This window comes from Alternaria dauci, chromosome 8 (assembly GCF_042100115.1).
Source record: "Alternaria dauci strain A2016 chromosome 8, whole genome shotgun sequence".
Taxonomy (NCBI): Eukaryota; Fungi; Ascomycota; class Dothideomycetes; order Pleosporales; family Pleosporaceae; genus Alternaria; species Alternaria dauci.
The window spans coordinates 1,809,464-1,827,244 of NC_091279.1; the positions used below are offsets into that span (position 1 = coordinate 1,809,464).

Below are 17,781 nucleotides of genomic sequence, written 5' to 3' on the forward strand. Positions count from 1 at the left end.
AACCATCATGAATCGATTCCTTTCATTCCCATTTACAGACCCAAAGCGCCATGAATGAGAGGTAGGTAGGTATCCGGTAACGTGAAAAGAAATACCACCCATAACATCCCTCGTTTGCAGATGTACTTCGCTTAGAAGACTGGTCGCTCGGTTCCCGCCATGTGCGAAATTCCCAATGTATTCGCTCGTTTCGTGTGGAGAAGATTGTCGATGCAGGAACAAGTAGTGATTGGGAATCGAGAATCGAGTGAGGGATGGTTTGTCGGGGGCGATACGCTTAGATACCGAGACGGGTCTTGCGCCAGTGTCGTCGCTTGGCGTTGTACCTGTAGGTGGGATGTCAGTCTCGTGCTCTCGTTATCGTATTGTGAGATTCTCGGGCTATCCAGCAGCGATGATCGAAAGCGGCGAGAATGTGCGTGTCGCGGGCGGTGCGTACCTGATGGTGTTGCCGGTCCTCAGGCGAATCCACTGAGGGATGGGGCGGTTCTGCTTCTGCGCGCGCGCAAGCTTCTGCTTGGTGCGGAAAGACTTCTGGGACTGTAAAAGGGTCAATAACGGGCCCTAGACGTGTTCGTAGCCGCGGGGAGTGATATCATACCGGCATCTTGACTGCTTGTTGTGAGTAGTCGGATGTCGAAAGGTGGTGTCGTTGTCGGAAAAAGCCTGGAATATTGATCGATGTTGGTGCGCTTGGCAGGCGGCAGCAAAACTGGCTAGGCTGTGTTGGGTGCGCTAACGGGGCTCTAGCGTCATTGCCGTCTTTATCACCTCACATGCAACAACATCGACGACTCACTCCTCGAAACCTTGAACTACCGGGAGGAACGCAGTGCTAATATTAGCGGTGTCTTGTTGACAGAATCAGCCCCGAGTTCAGCCTTTGCCGCTTGTATCTGGCTCTCCACGTGACACTGCACGAAGATGCATGTCAACCTCGCACTGTCTGGGGCTTACAATGTACGCTTCAGCAAGGAGACATGACCACACGCCATACTGCGGCGCGATACCATTCGAGTTTGCAGTCAGACTGTGCCTCGCCGATATATCACATCACTACGTAATGAGCAACCCATACCTCAAACCTCGCCCTTTGTTCACGACTTATCGTTTCGAAATAGCGCTTTGATGCTCTATCCCAACGGTGTTTCCTGCGCCCATATGCAAGGTGTTGTTAGCAATAAAGCCATCCGATCCCTTCCTTAGACTCCTACGAGAGCGCCACTGACAACAGTTTCTGTTGCGTCATTCCGATCTGAGGATGGAACAAAGCCAGAACTGTATTCTGATTGTTCTATGGAGGATTTTGGGCGTGGCTCTGCTGTTACCCGTCCGCAAGAACAGTGCCTTCGGATTCTACGAGAAATACGCCTCAAGCCGGACAAGGTACTCAGCAGTATCTGTATGCCCGACAGGGAGCGCTTGCAACTTGAAAAGTCTCAGCGGCAGTCGTAGATAGACATGTGTTTTGAGAAAAGCGGCGGGGTATACGAAGATGCGCTCAGTAACTGGTTGTCGGATCCAGCTCCCATCACGACATATCTCTTTCGCATCAGAAGTTTCCTGAGGCACTCAGTCCACTTGTGACTTCTACACATTCTCATCATAGTCACGGAACTCTTCTTGACTATGCTTACCTCTGCACAGCTGGCCAAAACACCATGGAATCTCTCGAACTCGTCAAGGACAAAGGAACACGGCAGACCTCGTCATTATTCTTCCAAATCAACGCTTACCATATGGGTTCGAGAAAACTTCATGGGTGCATAGTTATGAGATGAGAATATGAAGTAATATGCATCCAGCTTCGAGCTAGGTTCATCCTATCTAAGGATTTTTGGTTCAATACTATGTGCATTGCCGGCTTAGTGCCAGGCTCATCTTCAGCTCACTCCTGCTGCGACATATGTGTCGGGAAGTTGTAATCCGTGTAATCGATATGTACAAACGCGCGATCAACGTACGGTACACTTTCTGTATGCTCATTAGCTCGTGCATCCTTGGAAGGAAGGAAATGGAGGAAAACTTACCAAGCACATACTGCAAACTCTCGCCCAAATCATGGCTATCCCTCAAACTGAGATTCTCATCAACCACGATATCTACCTCGACGTTCAGCTTGTCGCCCGCATGGTAAGCCTGCAATCCCTGAATCCTCTTGATAGACTTTGCAAAGCGCATTGTCATATAGAGGAGAATGTTCCGCTCATCCGCCGTAGCACTAGCGCCAGTCAAGTTGCGAATGTGCTCCGCAGAGGTAGCACTCCAGTTGATAATAACGTAAGCGGAGAGCAAGATACCACCGAGTGAGTCGAGCCACCAAATCTTTGCAAAGTAGCCCACGAGCGGGAAGAGGATGGAGAAGGTGTTGAAGACAACATCGGTCTTTGCGTCTTGGGCTAGTGCTTGAACGGAGGAGTTGCGGATGAGGCGGCACCAGAGCCAGCAGAGGCCTTTGATGACGACTGTAGCGGCCATGATTGCGACTGCCGGTACGGTCAATTGTACAATGGTATGGTCGGGTCCGGTCAGTCTGGAAATGCCTTCAATGCCGACCTGGAAGAAGGACGTCATCATGATGACAGAGAATATGAGTACGCCGATGGGTTCGAGACGTCGACGACCGACCGGGTAGGCGTATCTGTCTTGACGCGCAATCATCCAGGATGTAAACCATACGATGGCGGTGGAGAGGAAGTCGAGGGCTGCGTCGACTAAACTAGCCACCACCGAGAGGGACGAAGTCAAGACTGTGACGACAATTTTCATGATCAGCAGGGCAGTGTTTGCACTGAGATTGACGTAGAGCGCTAGCTTGACAATTGGACTTTCAGTGTCTTCGTCTTCCTCGGGAACCCAATCTTTTAACTTCGAGTTGGCGAGTTCCAGGTCTTCTTCGTCGTCTACGGCATCATCGTGTGCGAGAAGCGGGGTGTTCTCGTCTGCTTCGGGTACCTTGTAGAGGTTCTTGGGTGTGCGCTTGACCATGGGTTTTTGTGCGCCATTGCCGTTATTCAGACTACCTGACGAACCACTTCGCCCATTCTCGCTGTAGTAGCCAGGTGTGTTTGTGCCGTTCGTACCATTACCGGGAGTAACAGCAAGTGGGGTGCTGACGACTGACGACTCTTCGGTAATGGTAGTGGGGATCTTGACAGCGCCGGATTCGAGGTTGGTGTACTCTTGGATGAGATTATGCGGGAGTGAGGAGTCGAGCAAGCGGTCAATATACAAGTAGTGCTGCAGAAGCTGGTTGTTGCGCTCATAGTACTCCCGTATCGGCTTCTTCATGCCCTTTAGCTCTTCTTCTGTCTTGTAGTACTTTTCCCACTTGTACCTGGGGTTGGAATTGCCAATTAAGCGCTGGCTCCTCATCTGCGGCGTGTTGAGCACATGCGCGCCTACGCTGCTCCTCCGATCCGAGTCCCGGTCGTAAGGCATCATAAGCCCGTTTCTGTATGCTTCCAAGTCTTCATCGTCCGTGTCGCTGCCCCGGCGCTCACTGCTGCGTATTGTCGACGGCCGACGCGCGCTGTTGAGTAGCGAAGGGAGGTGATGTCCGCGCGTAGATATCGCCGAAGCTTCGTTCTGTGTAGGAAGAAAGAGCTTTGAGCTTGCTAGACGCGGGAGGCTGGCCGAGCGCGGGACAGTCACTGGCGAGGGCGACTTGGGCGGTGGTGTGGATGGATAGTCTGGCATGGCTGCGATTGAAATGCCGTCGCTGGAGAGGCGTGATTAGAAGGCCAATCTCTTCGAATCCAGGTCCTGCGCGTAGACGCGACAGAGAAAACTAGCCAACCTCGTGCCGTTCTCTTATCTCAATGGCGCACCGCGATGAAGCACGGCAGAGGATTTTAACGGGTAAATGCGCGCGCCAGCTGAATTGACTCGAGACAAAGGGCGATGCGGAGCGTCAGAAGACGATGTTGCGAAGCATTTCAGCCGTGTCAAAAAGCCCAAGAAACTATATAAACCGTGGTGCCGCCGACGCGTGCGCGAATGCGACGAGCAGGTTCGCCGAAACAAGAGGGTCCTGCGCCGGAGACGGGATCGACAAATCTGAGGCCCACAAATCCTTGCACCTGCATCCACTTTAGCTATGGCCATAGCTTTTCGCTAGCAATCTGGGGTTCGTGAGCCGAGACTGCATCACAGGATTCGGGCCTGGCTTCGTCTCGTAAGTTTCACCTAGTCACATATAGCTTGTCCAGAAGGCCATTTTGATTCGTTTCTTCTACGGTGTATCCCACTGAAACCATACTCGATGAAATTTAGCCCATGCGGCCGTTCTGTGCCGCTTTGCTGAGGACCCACATTGACCGGCAGTCTCAAGTAATGTATTCGTCCCCACGGTGGTACAGTAGCGCTGTTCCAGGTCTCAAACTCCTGTCTTGGCTGTCTGTCACATCTCAGAGGCCGGCTTGGAATCTTGAACCCTTGACACCAATCTGTTCGTCATCTTCTGCGCGCTCTAGCGCGTACCCCGAAATACCTATGCCTCGTTGCACCACTCTTTCATACCCGAGGCGTCTTTCACGCACGCATCAATGAGCGTGGTGAAGATGTATGGATGTCCACGAGTGCGCTCTCGGCATTGCTGCTTGTCGTAGATTGGATGCTCGTGCAAGATGCAGGAATGGGGCAGAATCTCCTGCCACCAAGAAAAGACATTGCGCTTCGCCTTCACGAAAACCCTCTCTGTGTATCTCTCGACCTTCATAATAGCGACATCGAAAGCGAAGTCTTTGTGTATCTCTTTCAGCTTGTACAGCCTCTCGGCAACATTCTCACGCGGGGGAGTCCAAAAGTTAACCGTGGAAAACACCAAGAAGCGAATGAACTTAGAAGACTGCGGTAGATTCGCGTATGCAAACTCGATCACGTCCCAGGAAGGATCAGAACGCCAGTTCTATATATGCCAATGCGTTACCAAGGCAGTCAATATGTCTTCTCGTAACTGGGGGACGTCGTACTTGTCGGCGAAAACGTAGAGGCGCAGGAAAGAAGTAACCATCAACTGGTAATTGTTCTCTGGCTCCAAGTCCTTCCAATTCGAATTGTACATCTTTCCGCCGTTCGGAAAATCCTCATCATAGTAGCCCTCTTCGTCGATCGCAGGAATTGTTCTGATCTTGTCCTCAGATTTCGTTGTGGGTTTATCGACGAGTGCATCTGGTGCAGGCTTGGAAGCGCCACCAGGCTGGGAACTGATTTGTACGTACATCCACTGCAGGAACATGCGGAAAGTCTGTTCGGAGACGTCTGTCAAGGGCAGATTGCGATCCGTAGCCTCTTTGAAAGAACCTTCGAACGCGCCACGAAAGTATGGCGAGACGGCCGAAAGCTGATCGCGATAGACGGGGATGTTGACGGCTGTATCTGCTTCGCCGACGCTTACAGTAACCATGTCGAAGCTCATGGTTCTGTCATGTATGTTAGCTTGATCTCAAACGTTGTGGAGCTATTTGTATACCGTAATACTTACAGAAAGTTTGGGAGCATCTTGCCGCTTGGTGCATGACTGGAGGCCATTATTGCAACTAGAGTTGAGCTGCGTTGAGCGAACTGATTACTTTCGATGGTTGGCGAACGTGGAACGGCCTGTGTGATAAAGTCGTACTTTATCGTTTCGCTTACAAGCGAGAGAGTGGTAGTGAATGTGAGTACTCAAGGCCTCTACACAACACTTATTACTCACTATATCCCGAATCCGTTTGTTTACGCACAGCCCCTTTCTACTCTTTATGCAGAATTAGGTACCGCATCGACGATGAAGGGTGGGATTCAGGGGTTGGTTTGGTTGGCTCCGATTTGGTCAGTATCAATGCTCGGTGGTTCGAGAGGTACATTGGGGACACGGAGAGTAAAGCCATGTTGATCATACGTCGGATGTCCTGTGGATCCGTCTTCGGGACTTCACTACGTGACTGAAGTTCTCAGATGCTAGAGAACAAGACAACAGGTATAAGGCGGAAGACTAGCGATGAGTAAGAAGGACGATCAAATGCATAATAGTTGCGCAGCGTATATCGAAACGTTATGTGAGATGACATCCCTCTCCAACCCTTGCCGCCTCCACGTTATGCCTATCCCAACACGCCCAGTATGAGTAAGAACGCCGCCCAATGCCATATAATACATCATCTTTCCTCCACACAACCACTCGGCCTACAATCCTTCCACACTCAGCCCCGGAGTCGCACCTCTATACTTTTCTTTCCTCGCCTCAATCTCCTCCTTCATCCTAGCCTGTCTCTCCTCCTTCCCCACGCCCTTGACATATTGCAGCAACCTCAGCGCACCTGTTGGTGTGACACCCTCAACCCGCCTAGCCATGCCTACGCTTTCCGGTCTGGCTACCTCCAACGCCCTCTTCTCTTCGAAGCTCAGCCCAAAGATAGATTCGTAATCGAGGTCAAGTGGCAACTTGAGGCTCTCGTCTTTGAGCCACCGGGCCTGTGAAGCAGTCTGGGCGGCGACGTATGGAGCATATGTGGCTTCGATATGCACGCGGTCTTGTATGCGTTGTGTGAATTCTCTGATTTCAGGGAGAAGACTTGCAAGGCTTGATGGGGTCGTGTTTGGTAGACGGAGGAGATCGTATGCGGAGCGTTTGGTGCTGTCGTTTCTAACAGGGAAACCTTCTTTATTCCAGTCTGTCCATCCCATAGTCTTAGATTGAAGGACTTGTGTCAGAGTGGCCATCTGCTCGGCTTCGTCTTCGAACGCTTTCCAACGCGAGTCGCCAACTACTCCGGCGGCTCGACCCATGGCTGTGAGACGCGTGTCGGCATTATCGGCGCGGGCGGACATACGGTATTCAGAGCGGGAGGTGAACATACGATACGGTTCCGAGACACCCTTGGTGATGAGGTCGTCAATCATGATGCCGATGTATCCATCCGCTCTCGTCAAGATCATGGCTTCTTTCCCTAAGCTCTTCAGGCCGGCGTTGATACCAGCGATTACACCCTGGCCTGCTGCTTCTTCGTAGCCGGTTGTGCCGTTGATCTGCCCTGCTAGGAAGAGCCCCGAGATGTTCTTCGTTTCAAGTGTAGAGCGAAGATGACGTGGGTCAACGTAATCGTATTCTACGCCATAACCGGGTTGTAACATGCTCACATTCTCAAGCCCCTTGATGGTCTTGAGCATGGTGCTTTGTACATCTGCAGGGACTGTACAAGAGATTCCATTGGGATAGATCACATCGCTGTCGAAACCTTCCGGCTCCAGCCAAACAATGTGCGATGTCTTGTCTGCGAAGCGAATTACCTTCGATTCCAGCGAAGGGCAGTACCGCGGTCCTTTGACGGTCTCGCGAATGTGTATAGATTTGTCGAGGTTGTTTCGTATTATGTCGTGAGTCGCTTCGTTTGTTCGTGTCTCGTGATTCAGTAGTTGGTTCTCGACCTGTACACGCTCGTTCATATAGCTGAATGGCATGGGTGGGTCGTCACCCTCTTGCGCTTCCAGAACTTTGTAGTCGATCGTTTTTCCGTCCAGTCGTGGTGGTGTCCCCGTCTTCAGTCTTCCCATTGTAAAACCGGCATCCTTCAAGCTCTTACTCAGTCCAAACGTCGCAGCTTCGCCCATGCGACCTGATGGATATGCTTCAAGCCCAATGTGTATTTCGCCACCAAGAAACGTGCCAGTCGTTATGACAACATTCCCTGTCGGTATGATCTCCCCACTCTCCAACCTCACACCAGTAATCTTCCCATACTGGGCCCTCGATCTCTCCTCTTGCGTCCTATCCACGATGATATCCGCCACACTGCCCTCCACGACACTAAGCCCCTTGTATCCCAGCATCTCGTCCTTCATGTATCTCTTATACAGCGCCCTGTCAATCTGCGCCCTGGGTCCCCACACTGCAGGGCCCTTCTTCCTGTTCAGTACCCGGAACTGTACGCCGGCTTTATCCACAATACGTCCAACCACACCGTCCAGAGCATCGATTTCGCGAAGCATAGTGCCCTTTCCAATGCCGCCGAAAGAAGGATTGCAGGAGCAGACACCGAGGTTTTGGACGGAAGGCGTTATGAGGGCTGTTCGTGCGCCGGAGCGGGCTGCTGCTGCGGAGGCTTCGCATCCTGCATGACCGCCGCCGATAACTATCACATCGTATGGTCTATATCAGAGTCAGAATTGGTCGAGTGGTGGGGTTTGGAAATATAGTGGCGTACCGATCGGCGCCAGACACAGTCGCGAATGTGCGCGGACGGCGAGTAAAACGATTGAACGACCGTACGCGAGGCGCGTGGCCCCAGAGCTGACGCGCTGGCAATGGCACGACTCTGTGCATCATGTAGAATTGCGGTGTTGGAGTTGAGACGCCGTGCTACAAAAAGTCGGCATGGGCCAACTCGGAGGTCTTCGTTCGCCGCATCATGTCCGTGCACAAGTGGGTAGTTTGCAAGAATGTAGTACTCGAGTTGCTCAAACGATGCCTCAATATCGACGTCGTGGCAAGAGAGGTTTTCTTACCGCAATCGCCTGGAGGTGGGCAGATGTCCATGCGTTTTGAAGAAAAAAGGTATCATTCCGTAAATCCCAAGACACGCCACAGCCAGGATAGAGATTGTACAAAGTGAACTGTCAGTCCATAGTCGTACATTCAAATATCGTGAAGAGAATTCCCATAAAGAGATGCTACGGCGCCACGCAAGACATGCTTCATCAAGAAACCTCAATCCAGCATGCTACGTTTTCCACTCGCGGGTATTATAAGAGAACTGTCGTTGCGGAATATCATGGTCGAACTAGCAGGCAAACCCATTCGTTTAACCGGAACCTTCCTGAACAAGACCCTCGTCGTTAGCCTCCGTCTCCTCAGTCCGAGCACGGGTCAAGACGTCAAAGTTGCCTGCACCGAAATTAGCAATCCATTCCCTCGCTCATCCACGGCTCGGAAAACATACGTGCAACCAAGCTCAGATTGCTCTTCTTGTTGCCCTCGCTGTCAAGGTACGTCTCCATGCGCGCATCGGCGTCAACGTAGAGCATGGATCCCTTTGGCACGTTCATCAAGAAGTCCTTCTGTGCTCCCTGTACGAAACTCGCAATCCGGAACCAGCTGGTCTTCTTGTCATCGGCCTTGCCGTAGCTCGTTCCTACTACGTATCGGACTAGAGTTCTGTCGCCGGATACAGTGACTTCTTCGGGGGCAACACCTAGACGGCCAATGATGGTCATGCGCGCGACTTGCGAGGGCCGGGTGGACGAGAAGCTACGTGTGAAGGCCGATGTGGGCGCGCGAGCTGCAGCGCGGAACGTGGAGGAGAACATGGTCGCTGTTGTCTTGGGGCGGAATTGGCGGGTTGCACACTTTTCGGCGGTCGAATTGACGGTTGTGGGGCGGACGTTGTTGTGATGCGAGGCGGGGGGCGCGACGCGGTTTGGGCAAAGTTGGGCTTGGACGCTAAGGCGCTGACACGTGCGCCACTCCCTGCCGTTCATCTGCACATCATCTTCCACTCATCTGCCATTGGTCATCATCTGCTCATAAGGAAACTTAACTAGTCCATAGTCTCTTTTGCTACAGGGTATATGCTTTTGTAATTCAAACGCCTCCTGTGGACAGCCCAAGTTCTTCATAGTCGCTCATCCAGCGGGCTGCGTCCCGTATTCGACTATCGCTTCGCCTTCTTCTTCTCCCTTTCATCCTCTTCACTATCATAATCCTTGTAGATTCCGACTGGTTGAGTCTTCTCCCATGCACCCGTGAAGACGGCCTTCTCTCCCTCTTTCAGCGCATACTTGAGTAGCGCCTCCCGAGGATCCTCGTCCCTCATATCACTGCCTTCAATCTGCTCCATGACGTACTTCTGGTCAGGGGTAGACTTCGCAAAGGGCGTCGTAGCTGGAATATGCGGTCTCCGTGGGTCCCTGCTTTTGCCTGACGCTGTGAGACCGATGGTGGGATGGCGCGCGGAGAAGGAGGCTGCGTTGCCCGAAGGATCATGCGCTTCACCAGCCATGCCGAGCGGGTCCATATCTACCGTGAGAGATGGGTCGTCATCGAGATGCCGCTTCTTGGGTGCCTTGCTGAGGATTGTGAGAGCGCCAGCGCTGGAGAGCTTGGGGCTGAAGAGGATTGTTGTCTGGCCGTTGGCTGATCCTGTGAGAATCTGATTGAGTCTGGGATGCCAGTTGACTGTGATTAGAGGAGAGCCTGGTGTTACCGGTGTGACAAGCTCCGGGCGAAGGGTTGCAGGGTTGAGGATGTGAAGGTGGCCAGTCTCTGATCCTGTGACTATGCTCTGCGAGTTGGGCGCAAACTTGATGTTTGATGTCGGATATTGCGAAGACGTTGATGGATGTGATGTGCTGTTGAGGGGAGTCTTGAACTTTCTGGTATCCCACAACTTGATCGTGTCATCTCCTCCTCTTGTGATGACCAGCCTGCCGTCTGCGCTAATGTCCAGCCCACTCGTCCAAGTATCCCTCGCATGTGCTTCTTTAATTTCTGCTGTTGGTCGGTGATATGGTCCTTCACCGCCCCACATGACCAGACTTCCGTCTAGTGCTGCTGACACAAGCATACTGCTTCCTCCCTCGGCCGCAGCGCCCCATGCGATGGCTGTCATCCTTGTCATGCCTGCGCTGCCGGCAGCTCTCGACTTGTGCACGATGACTTCCTCCTGCTTCATCCTCTTGTTCACGTCCCATATCCGCACTGTGCTGTCTGTGCCTGCTGTAGCGAAACGGTCGCGATTCGTCGGATGCCATGCGCCGCTCGTGATTTCGGCTGTGTGTCCTTTTGTATTGTGCTTGTCCCTCAAGTACATGTCGCCCTTGACGAACTCCGATATGAGTTCTCCATCCCTGCTGAAAAGTCTCGCTTGTGAAGTTGCGGTGATGCATAGGAACTGGCCCCCAGAGTGTGGACCGAACAGGACCTGATGTACCGAATGCGATTCTGCGGTTTGAGAGGGTTTTGTCGTGAAGGGGTCCACCGTCTTGAATGCGCGGATCGTACTCGGTGTGAGCGCACTGAGGTCATGCAGCTTGAGTGTGCAGTCGTTTCCTCCAGTCACCAGTCGTGTCCCAGATGCATCGAGCGCAATCGTCGTGACTGCGCGGTCGTGGGTCTTGATGACCAACTCGTGAGAAACCGGGTATTCGTCCTCCTCGTCGCTCATATCACTATCATCGTCATCGTCGGAATCCTTGTCGTTGTCCGAACCGGCCTCTTTCTTCGCCTGCTTGCTTTCGTCGACCACTGGCCTACGGGCGCGCTCGATTTGCGCCTCAACGTTTACGGAGCCATCCTTCTTGCCAAATTCACTGGGAAGATATTGCTTGAGAGCTTGTTCGTCGTCTGCGGAGAAATCCATTATCGTCTGGCACGCACAGCACTGTGGCTTCGGTTATTGTTGAGTCGACAGGTGTTCGCGACGACAAAGTTCGCGGTGCAGACGGCAGCATGACGCGCCGCGCTAAGGCGCCGCCCGACAGCTCGGGGGCTGCTTTCACACATGCAGGTGGGGTCTGTACTTCTTCAGGTCAAACATCAAGACCATCTCCAAGATTCCTTGATGTTCCAAGTACCCATCGGGATATAAGTTAGAGTTTGCCTAGATTCTTCCACCCCGCTCGTATTACGCATCTCGACATGCCATATGCGGAGGCGTGATGAGCGTCCACGCCAGAAAGAGGTCATGTAGACGTCAAACGACTGGCATTGTGCTGACACCGACAAGCACACAAAACGTTCATTGACTGAGCAGCTTGCCCATATGATCATGTACACTAATATCGCTATCCGAATATGTCCGGGTTGATCAGAGGATCACACCAGCAGCAGCCCACGGGTGGCGGCATCGTCATGCGCCAAGCAGCTCCGCCATGGTTCAGCCACAGACTTCTGCATGAACAAGTATTTTAGCGTGTAGAAGCCTCATATCGCCAAGAGCTCCGCTGAGAAATGAATGGCCAAGTTGTGTGATGTGATTCTAGATTCCGAGTCGCCGTGCTTCTGCACCACTCAGAACGTTCCAAACTCCGGTAGACCCGGTCCGACGTCATGCGCTCCATTCAACACCTGGGCACCATCGATCCTCCTTGGCGATAGCTTCACGCTCCTATACCTCAGCCTCTACACGTAATTCCGTCTCCTCGGAGCCATCGTCTTGCTTGGCAGGCATCGTAACTCCAGCATATAAGTAGATTGGACCCCGCCCGTCTCCCGTCATGTACCTCATCGAATACATACACCGTTCCATACAGATATCACAGATCCTACGCGAACGATATTTACCATGCCTCACCACCACCCCGGAACCTGGGCCAGCAAGAGCAAACTCGACCCCACCAACCTCCCGTGGGCAATCACAGTCCATCTCCTCGCTATTAACAACGAACAACTGCACCGCGTTACCAGCCATCCCTTCCTTGAGCGTGCCGCAAAGGGCACCCTACCAAAACCCCTGATCGCTCAATGGCTTGCAAACGACAGGCAATACCTTCAAGGCTATCTTTCTATTATCAACCACACCCTCAACCTCGTCCGCAGCACACATAAATCGACAACTGCGCCTGGTGACGAGCCAGACATTCCAACACGGTTTGTCGCGTGGTTAGAGTCTGCCATCAAGAATGGGGAGAGAGAGCTACGGTTGTTCCAAGAAGTAGCTGAAATCTACAAAATCGATCTCCCGCCCACACCATTACAAGAGGATGCCAAGTCAGAAGGCCTTCGTCGCTACGAAGCACTATTCGCCAGTGTCGCCTCCCAACAACCAAACACATTCCTACCATGGCTCGAAGGTGCCGTCTTGCTATGGGCAACCGAAAAGGTATACTATGAGGCCTGGTCCTGGGCTCGCCGACAAGACGCCAAATCTTCTCCTAGAAACTACGACAACGACCAGGACGGCGGGGCAATGCGCAGAGAATTTATTCCCAACTGGTCAAACCGCAACTTTCTCATGTTCGTGGAGCAGCTTGAGCGCATCCTCAATGAAGGCGTAAGCGACGCGGTTGATCGAGATGATAGAAAATGGGCAGAGGTCAAGGCCAGGGCTGACCCAATCTGGAGAGCGCTGCTCGATGCTGAGGAGGCGTTCTGGCCGGATGTACCCAGCAGTCACGGCAGTCTGGTTGAACCTGGCGTCCAACGGGGCGTCGATGGCAAGATGGATGGAACCACTTTTCGCAGTACTGGAGACAACGAGATACTGAACCACAACCAGGGGGTCCGCAGTGGGGACATTACCACTTTACGTAGTAACGAATATGGTCAGGTAGTGAACTAGGATAGCTGGTCACTGAAGAATAGGTGCCTGTGTAGGATAGCCACGTTCTACTGCCGATGATAACTTTTTGTACGAATAATGCAACACCATTACAACAAATTGACGCCTAATGCCTCTCCGTGATATGCCGTGCGATCACTGCCACGCTGCCGAATATTGCAGTCCAGCCACCTCGCACATCTGATGCATGACGGCCCGACAGAAGTTCCGTGTGGAGTGGTCCATGCGTCCAATAGAATGGATTCCGCCAAAAAACCTCTGCAAAAGTTCGAGAACATCGCATCGCCAATTGCAACACCACCACCCGACACAATAATCGCCATGGCTCTCGTGCAGACCGACCCCGACGCGTATGTGATCAAGCCAGCGGCGGCTGCGCCTGCCATCGACACCAGCGACTGGCCCCTGCTGCTCAAGAACTACAGCGACCGTATGCTGCAGCTTCCCCATAGCTCCAGAATGCTTTGCTAATGCGCGTACAGTGCTCGTTCGCACATCGCACTACACTCCCATCCCCAACGGATGCGCGCCGCTATCGCGAGACCTCAAGTCGTACATTAGCTCTGGTGTCATCAACCTTGACAAGCCTTCCAACCCATCCTCTCACGAAGTCGTGTCATGGATCAAGCGCATGCTGAGGTAGGAAGAAAATTTGTGGTTTTTCTCGTGCGCAGTAAGCTAACACGCTTTGAAGAGTCGAGAAGACTGGTCACAGCGGTACTCTCGACCCCAAGGTCACTGGTTGCCTCATCGTCTGCATTGATCGCGCCACCCGTCTCGTCAAGTCTCAGCAGGGAGCCGGAAAGGAGTACGTTTGCGTCATCCGCCTGCACGACAAGCTTCCTGGAGGCGAGGCACAATTTGCGCGTGCCCTTGAGACGCTCACCGGAGCTCTGTTCCAGCGCCCCCCGCTCATTTCCGCCGTCAAGCGTCAACTCCGTATCCGAACTATTCACGAGAGCAAGCTGTACGAGTTTGACAACGAGAGGCAGCTCGGTGTCTTCTGGGTCAGCTGCGAGGCCGGAACCTACATCCGTACTCTTTGCGTGCACCTTGGTCTTCTGCTCGGTGTCGGCGCCCACATGCAGGAGCTGCGCCGTGTCAGGTCTGGAGCCATGGACGAGACCAAGGACTTGGTCACTCTGCACGACGTCCTCGATGCCCAATGGCTGCACGACAACAACCGCGACGAGGCCTACCTGCGCAGGGTCATCGCACCTCTCGAAAGTCTTCTGATGAGCTACAAGCGTATCGTTGTCAAGGACAGCTCTGTCAACGCCATCTGCTACGGTGCTAAGCTCATGCTTCCCGGTCTGCTGCGATTCGAGAAGGGCATCGAGATCCACGAGGAGGTTGTCCTCATGACCACCAAGGGTGAGGCTATTGCGCTCGCGTACGCGCAAATGTCAGCCGTCGAGATGTCATCGTGCGACCACGGTGTTGTTGCGAAGATCAAGCGCGTGATCATGGAGCGCGACCTTTACCCCAGGAGGTGGGGCATGGGCCCCGTCGCCACCGAGAAGAAGAAGATGAAGGAGGCTGGCACACTCGACGTAAGTTATCAACGCCAGATTCGCGAGCGCTATACTAACAGGTCCAGAAATTCGGCCGTCCCAACGACAAGACTCCTGCCAAGTGGAACACCGAGTACAAGGACTTCAACAGGAACGACGTTGAGGGCGCTTCCGCACCTGTTGCTGAGACCACGTCCACCTCCGAGGTCCTCGCCGCTCCTGCCGTTCCCGCAACGGGTCTCGCACCTGCCGAAGAGGCTGAGGCGGAAGCCGAGGTCGCCGACAAGAAGAGCAAGAAGCGCAAGAGCCGTGGCGAGGGCGACGAGGAGGGCGATGAAGACAAGGCCGAGCGCAAGCGCAAGAAGAAGGAGGAGAAGGCTGCGAAGAAGGCCGCCAAGGCCGAGAAGAAGGACAAGAAGAAGAGCAAGGGTGATTCTGACAGCGACTCCGACTAAACGATCAATATCTGAACGATGGACGTCCGAACAAAGCAACAGCGCGCATCGCTGTTTGCCTGTAAAAGCACTGCACACCACAAAATCGTGTACATGTCATAGTTACTACTACTCTATCCTTGGATACCAGCTCCTTCAAATGTAGCATACCGGAAAATGGCGTTAGGGATCATGGGCATGCCGGCGTTTTTTGGCGCGTCGAAGCTTTCTGCGACAAAGGTGGTCGATTGCGTGTTGACGTGCGATATAGCTTATTGCTAGACATGTTCAATTCACTGTTTAAAACTTCATTCTTCTTACTCTTCCTCATGGTCATTGCGACGTGCAATGGTGCGTACGGGCTGTACTAACACTGCACGAGCTATTGACATCGGGGAGCTCTTGCAGCGTGTCTATGAGCTGTCGTTGGGTCTCTTATGTTGATGCGTATCGCTGCTGATGTGTCACGGCCCCAGTCCTGCATTGAGTAGTAGGAGATCATAGACATGCGATTTGACCGTCACGTCCGTGATGATGGAAATATGCTAATGTCATGCATTGCTACCCAGGTATGATGGATGTGTTTACGCTACTAGCAACACGGCGCTATCAAGCAATTCTGTGGATCGGGCGGGTATGTGTCCCAACTACCTTGCTCTTCCGCCATACAGCTGTAAATGCATAATGTTTCGGAGATCGAAAAAGAACTCATCCAAGACCATGCATGAAGAGTCCGCGATAGTTGCGACGTGCTACTCTGTAAAAGTGAAGCTTCTGGGAGTGTAAAAGCGGGGCGCGTCGAGGAGGACCGCGAGGAACAACAAGCGCGCGTCGAGTGGAGCGCGACAGCACATTGCTAGGTACCCGTGGATGTCGATTCGGTGCGACCCCTGCGATGGAAATTCAGGTTTCTAATTTTGAACCCAAGCGCATGATACACGACATTGATGGTTGTGAAGGTATCGATATGGCATGGTGGTTGAAGCTTCTCGAACCTTCTCTGTGTTGGTTCCGCATCATGGCTCGACGTCACCGCTAGCGCCGTTTGACAAGTGGAGAGACATCCAAAGCTCGAGTGATAAATGCGACCCAACCTCACAAGCTACCACGCTGGACATTAACAAACACTAATTGCGCATACACGAGATATATTTCTCTTGTAATCACCGGACTTCAAGATGGTCAAGGAGTCCAAGCTCTACGATTCATTAGGTATGTTTGCCTCGGATATACCCCTCCACCGCCCTGTTCTGCTAGACGGCAGGTATGTCAGGGCCACGGGTACTCGGGTAGGCACATGAACTGGTTACTGACTTATTTCTAGGCGTATCGGAGACTGCGACGCAAGACGAGATCAAGAAGGCATACCGAAAGGCGGCGCTGAAATGGCACCCCGACAAGAACAAGGACAACCCGCAAGCTGCTGAGAAGTTCAAAGGTACGTACACGGCATGTCTAGCTCACTTGGATAAGAAAGAGAGTACTAACAGCACATCCAGAATGCTCACAAGCCTACGAGATCCTGTCCGACCCCGAGAAGCGCAAGACATACGACCAATACGGTCTCGAGTTCATACTACGCGGCGGCGTACCACACCCTGAAGATGCCGGTGGTGCTGGTGGAAACCCGTTCGCAGGCGCAGCAGGCGGTGGAGGCTTCCCCTTCGCATCAGGTGGTGGCATGCCCGGCGGCACACGATCGTTCCACTTCTCGACAGGCGGCGGCGGCAACGGCTTCAACTTCTCAAACGCCGACGACATCTTTGGCGAATTCATGCGCAGCAGTGGCGGCGGTGATGACTTTGACTTTGGCGGTTTCGGCATGGGCGGTATGCCTGGTGGAATGGGCGGTGGAATGGGCGGTATGCCTGGCGGTGGTGGAGGAGGTGCAAAGGGCGGTCGATTCCGAGGCGGACGACGAGCACCAGAGCCTGAAGTCACAGTCGTGGAGAAGCCGCTCGCGGTGAGCTTGGAGGAGCTGTACAACGGCACCACAAAGAAGCTCAAGATCAAGCGCAAGACATACGACCAGAGTACCGGCAAGCAAAGTACGCAAGACCGGATTCTCGAGGTGCCTATCAAGAAGGGCTTGAAGGCCGGCAGCAAGATCAAGTTCTCAGACGTGGGCGACCAGGTGGAGGGCGGAACACAGGACCTGCACTTCATCGTCTCTGAGGTAAGTCCATTTTCCAATCCATTACACGCAAGCTGATGCTAATGATACCATAGAAACCCCACGCAATGTTCATCCGCGAAGGCGATGATGTTAAGCACATCATTGAAATCGACCTCAAAGAAGCCCTTACCGGCTGGCGCCGAACCGTACAGACCATCGATGGCAAACAACTCAGCGTTGGTAGCGGCGGCCCCACAGGTCCGACCTGGACAGAACGATACCCCAACCTGGGCATGCCCAAATCCAAGAAACCTGCAGAGCGCGGCGACTTCATCGTTGGCGTGAAGATCAAGTTCCCTACCAGCTTGACAAGCGCACAGAAGGAGAAGCTAAAGGAGATACTGTAGTTGGTTGATGGGCATGCGTCTACTCTGCGCACACAAAGATGCGTCAGGGCA

At 53.2% G+C, this 17,781-nt stretch overlaps 8 protein-coding genes across 8 annotated transcripts; 3 read left to right on the forward strand and 5 right to left on the reverse strand.

Moving 5' to 3' along the window:
- Positions 1–1,888: 1,888 nt before the first annotated feature.
- ACET3X_008546 (uncharacterized protein) lies at positions 1,889–3,699 on the reverse strand (the record flags this gene model as incomplete). The annotated part of the gene is made up of 2 exons (XM_069454731.1): positions 1,889–1,974; positions 2,031–3,699. 2 exons carry the CDS (start codon positions 3,697–3,699, stop codon positions 1,889–1,891), a joined length of 1,755 nt encoding a protein of 584 aa, XP_069304148.1.
- A 1,210-nt stretch (positions 3,700–4,909) lies between these two features.
- ACET3X_008547 (uncharacterized protein) lies at positions 4,910–5,532 on the reverse strand (the record flags this gene model as incomplete). Its single annotated transcript, XM_069454732.1, has 2 exons — positions 4,910–5,423; positions 5,486–5,532. 2 exons carry the CDS (start codon positions 5,530–5,532, stop codon positions 4,910–4,912), a joined length of 561 nt encoding a protein of 186 aa, XP_069304149.1.
- A 636-nt stretch (positions 5,533–6,168) lies between these two features.
- Positions 6,169–8,305, reverse strand: ACET3X_008548 (uncharacterized protein; the record flags this gene model as incomplete). Its single annotated transcript, XM_069454733.1, has 2 exons — positions 6,169–8,131; positions 8,187–8,305. 2 exons carry the CDS (start codon positions 8,303–8,305, stop codon positions 6,169–6,171), a joined length of 2,082 nt encoding a protein of 693 aa, XP_069304150.1.
- Positions 8,306–8,783: 478 nt separating this feature from the next.
- On the reverse strand, positions 8,784–9,288 carry ACET3X_008549 (uncharacterized protein; the record flags this gene model as incomplete). Its single annotated transcript, XM_069454734.1, has 2 exons — positions 8,784–8,866; positions 8,922–9,288. 2 exons carry the CDS (start codon positions 9,286–9,288, stop codon positions 8,784–8,786), a joined length of 450 nt encoding a protein of 149 aa, XP_069304151.1.
- A 344-nt stretch (positions 9,289–9,632) lies between these two features.
- Positions 9,633–11,339, reverse strand: ACET3X_008550 (uncharacterized protein; the record flags this gene model as incomplete). The annotated part of the gene is made up of 1 exon (XM_069454735.1): positions 9,633–11,339. The coding sequence occupies one exon, from the start codon at positions 11,337–11,339 to the stop codon at positions 9,633–9,635; it is 1,707 nt and encodes a 568-aa protein (XP_069304152.1).
- Positions 11,340–12,263: 924 nt separating this feature from the next.
- On the forward strand, positions 12,264–13,259 carry ACET3X_008551 (uncharacterized protein; the record flags this gene model as incomplete). Its single annotated transcript, XM_069454736.1, has 1 exon — positions 12,264–13,259. The coding sequence occupies one exon, from the start codon at positions 12,264–12,266 to the stop codon at positions 13,257–13,259; it is 996 nt and encodes a 331-aa protein (XP_069304153.1).
- A 321-nt stretch (positions 13,260–13,580) lies between these two features.
- On the forward strand, positions 13,581–15,228 carry ACET3X_008552 (uncharacterized protein; the record flags this gene model as incomplete). The annotated part of the gene is made up of 4 exons (XM_069454737.1): positions 13,581–13,689; positions 13,742–13,898; positions 13,954–14,812; positions 14,860–15,228. 4 exons carry the CDS (start codon positions 13,581–13,583, stop codon positions 15,226–15,228), a joined length of 1,494 nt encoding a protein of 497 aa, XP_069304154.1.
- Positions 15,229–16,385: 1,157 nt separating this feature from the next.
- On the forward strand, positions 16,386–17,730 carry ACET3X_008553 (uncharacterized protein; the record flags this gene model as incomplete). The annotated part of the gene is made up of 4 exons (XM_069454739.1): positions 16,386–16,419; positions 16,532–16,645; positions 16,707–17,383; positions 17,437–17,730. The coding sequence occupies 4 exons, from the start codon at positions 16,386–16,388 to the stop codon at positions 17,728–17,730; spliced, it is 1,119 nt and encodes a 372-aa protein (XP_069304155.1).
- Between the last annotated feature and the right edge of the window lie 51 nt (positions 17,731–17,781).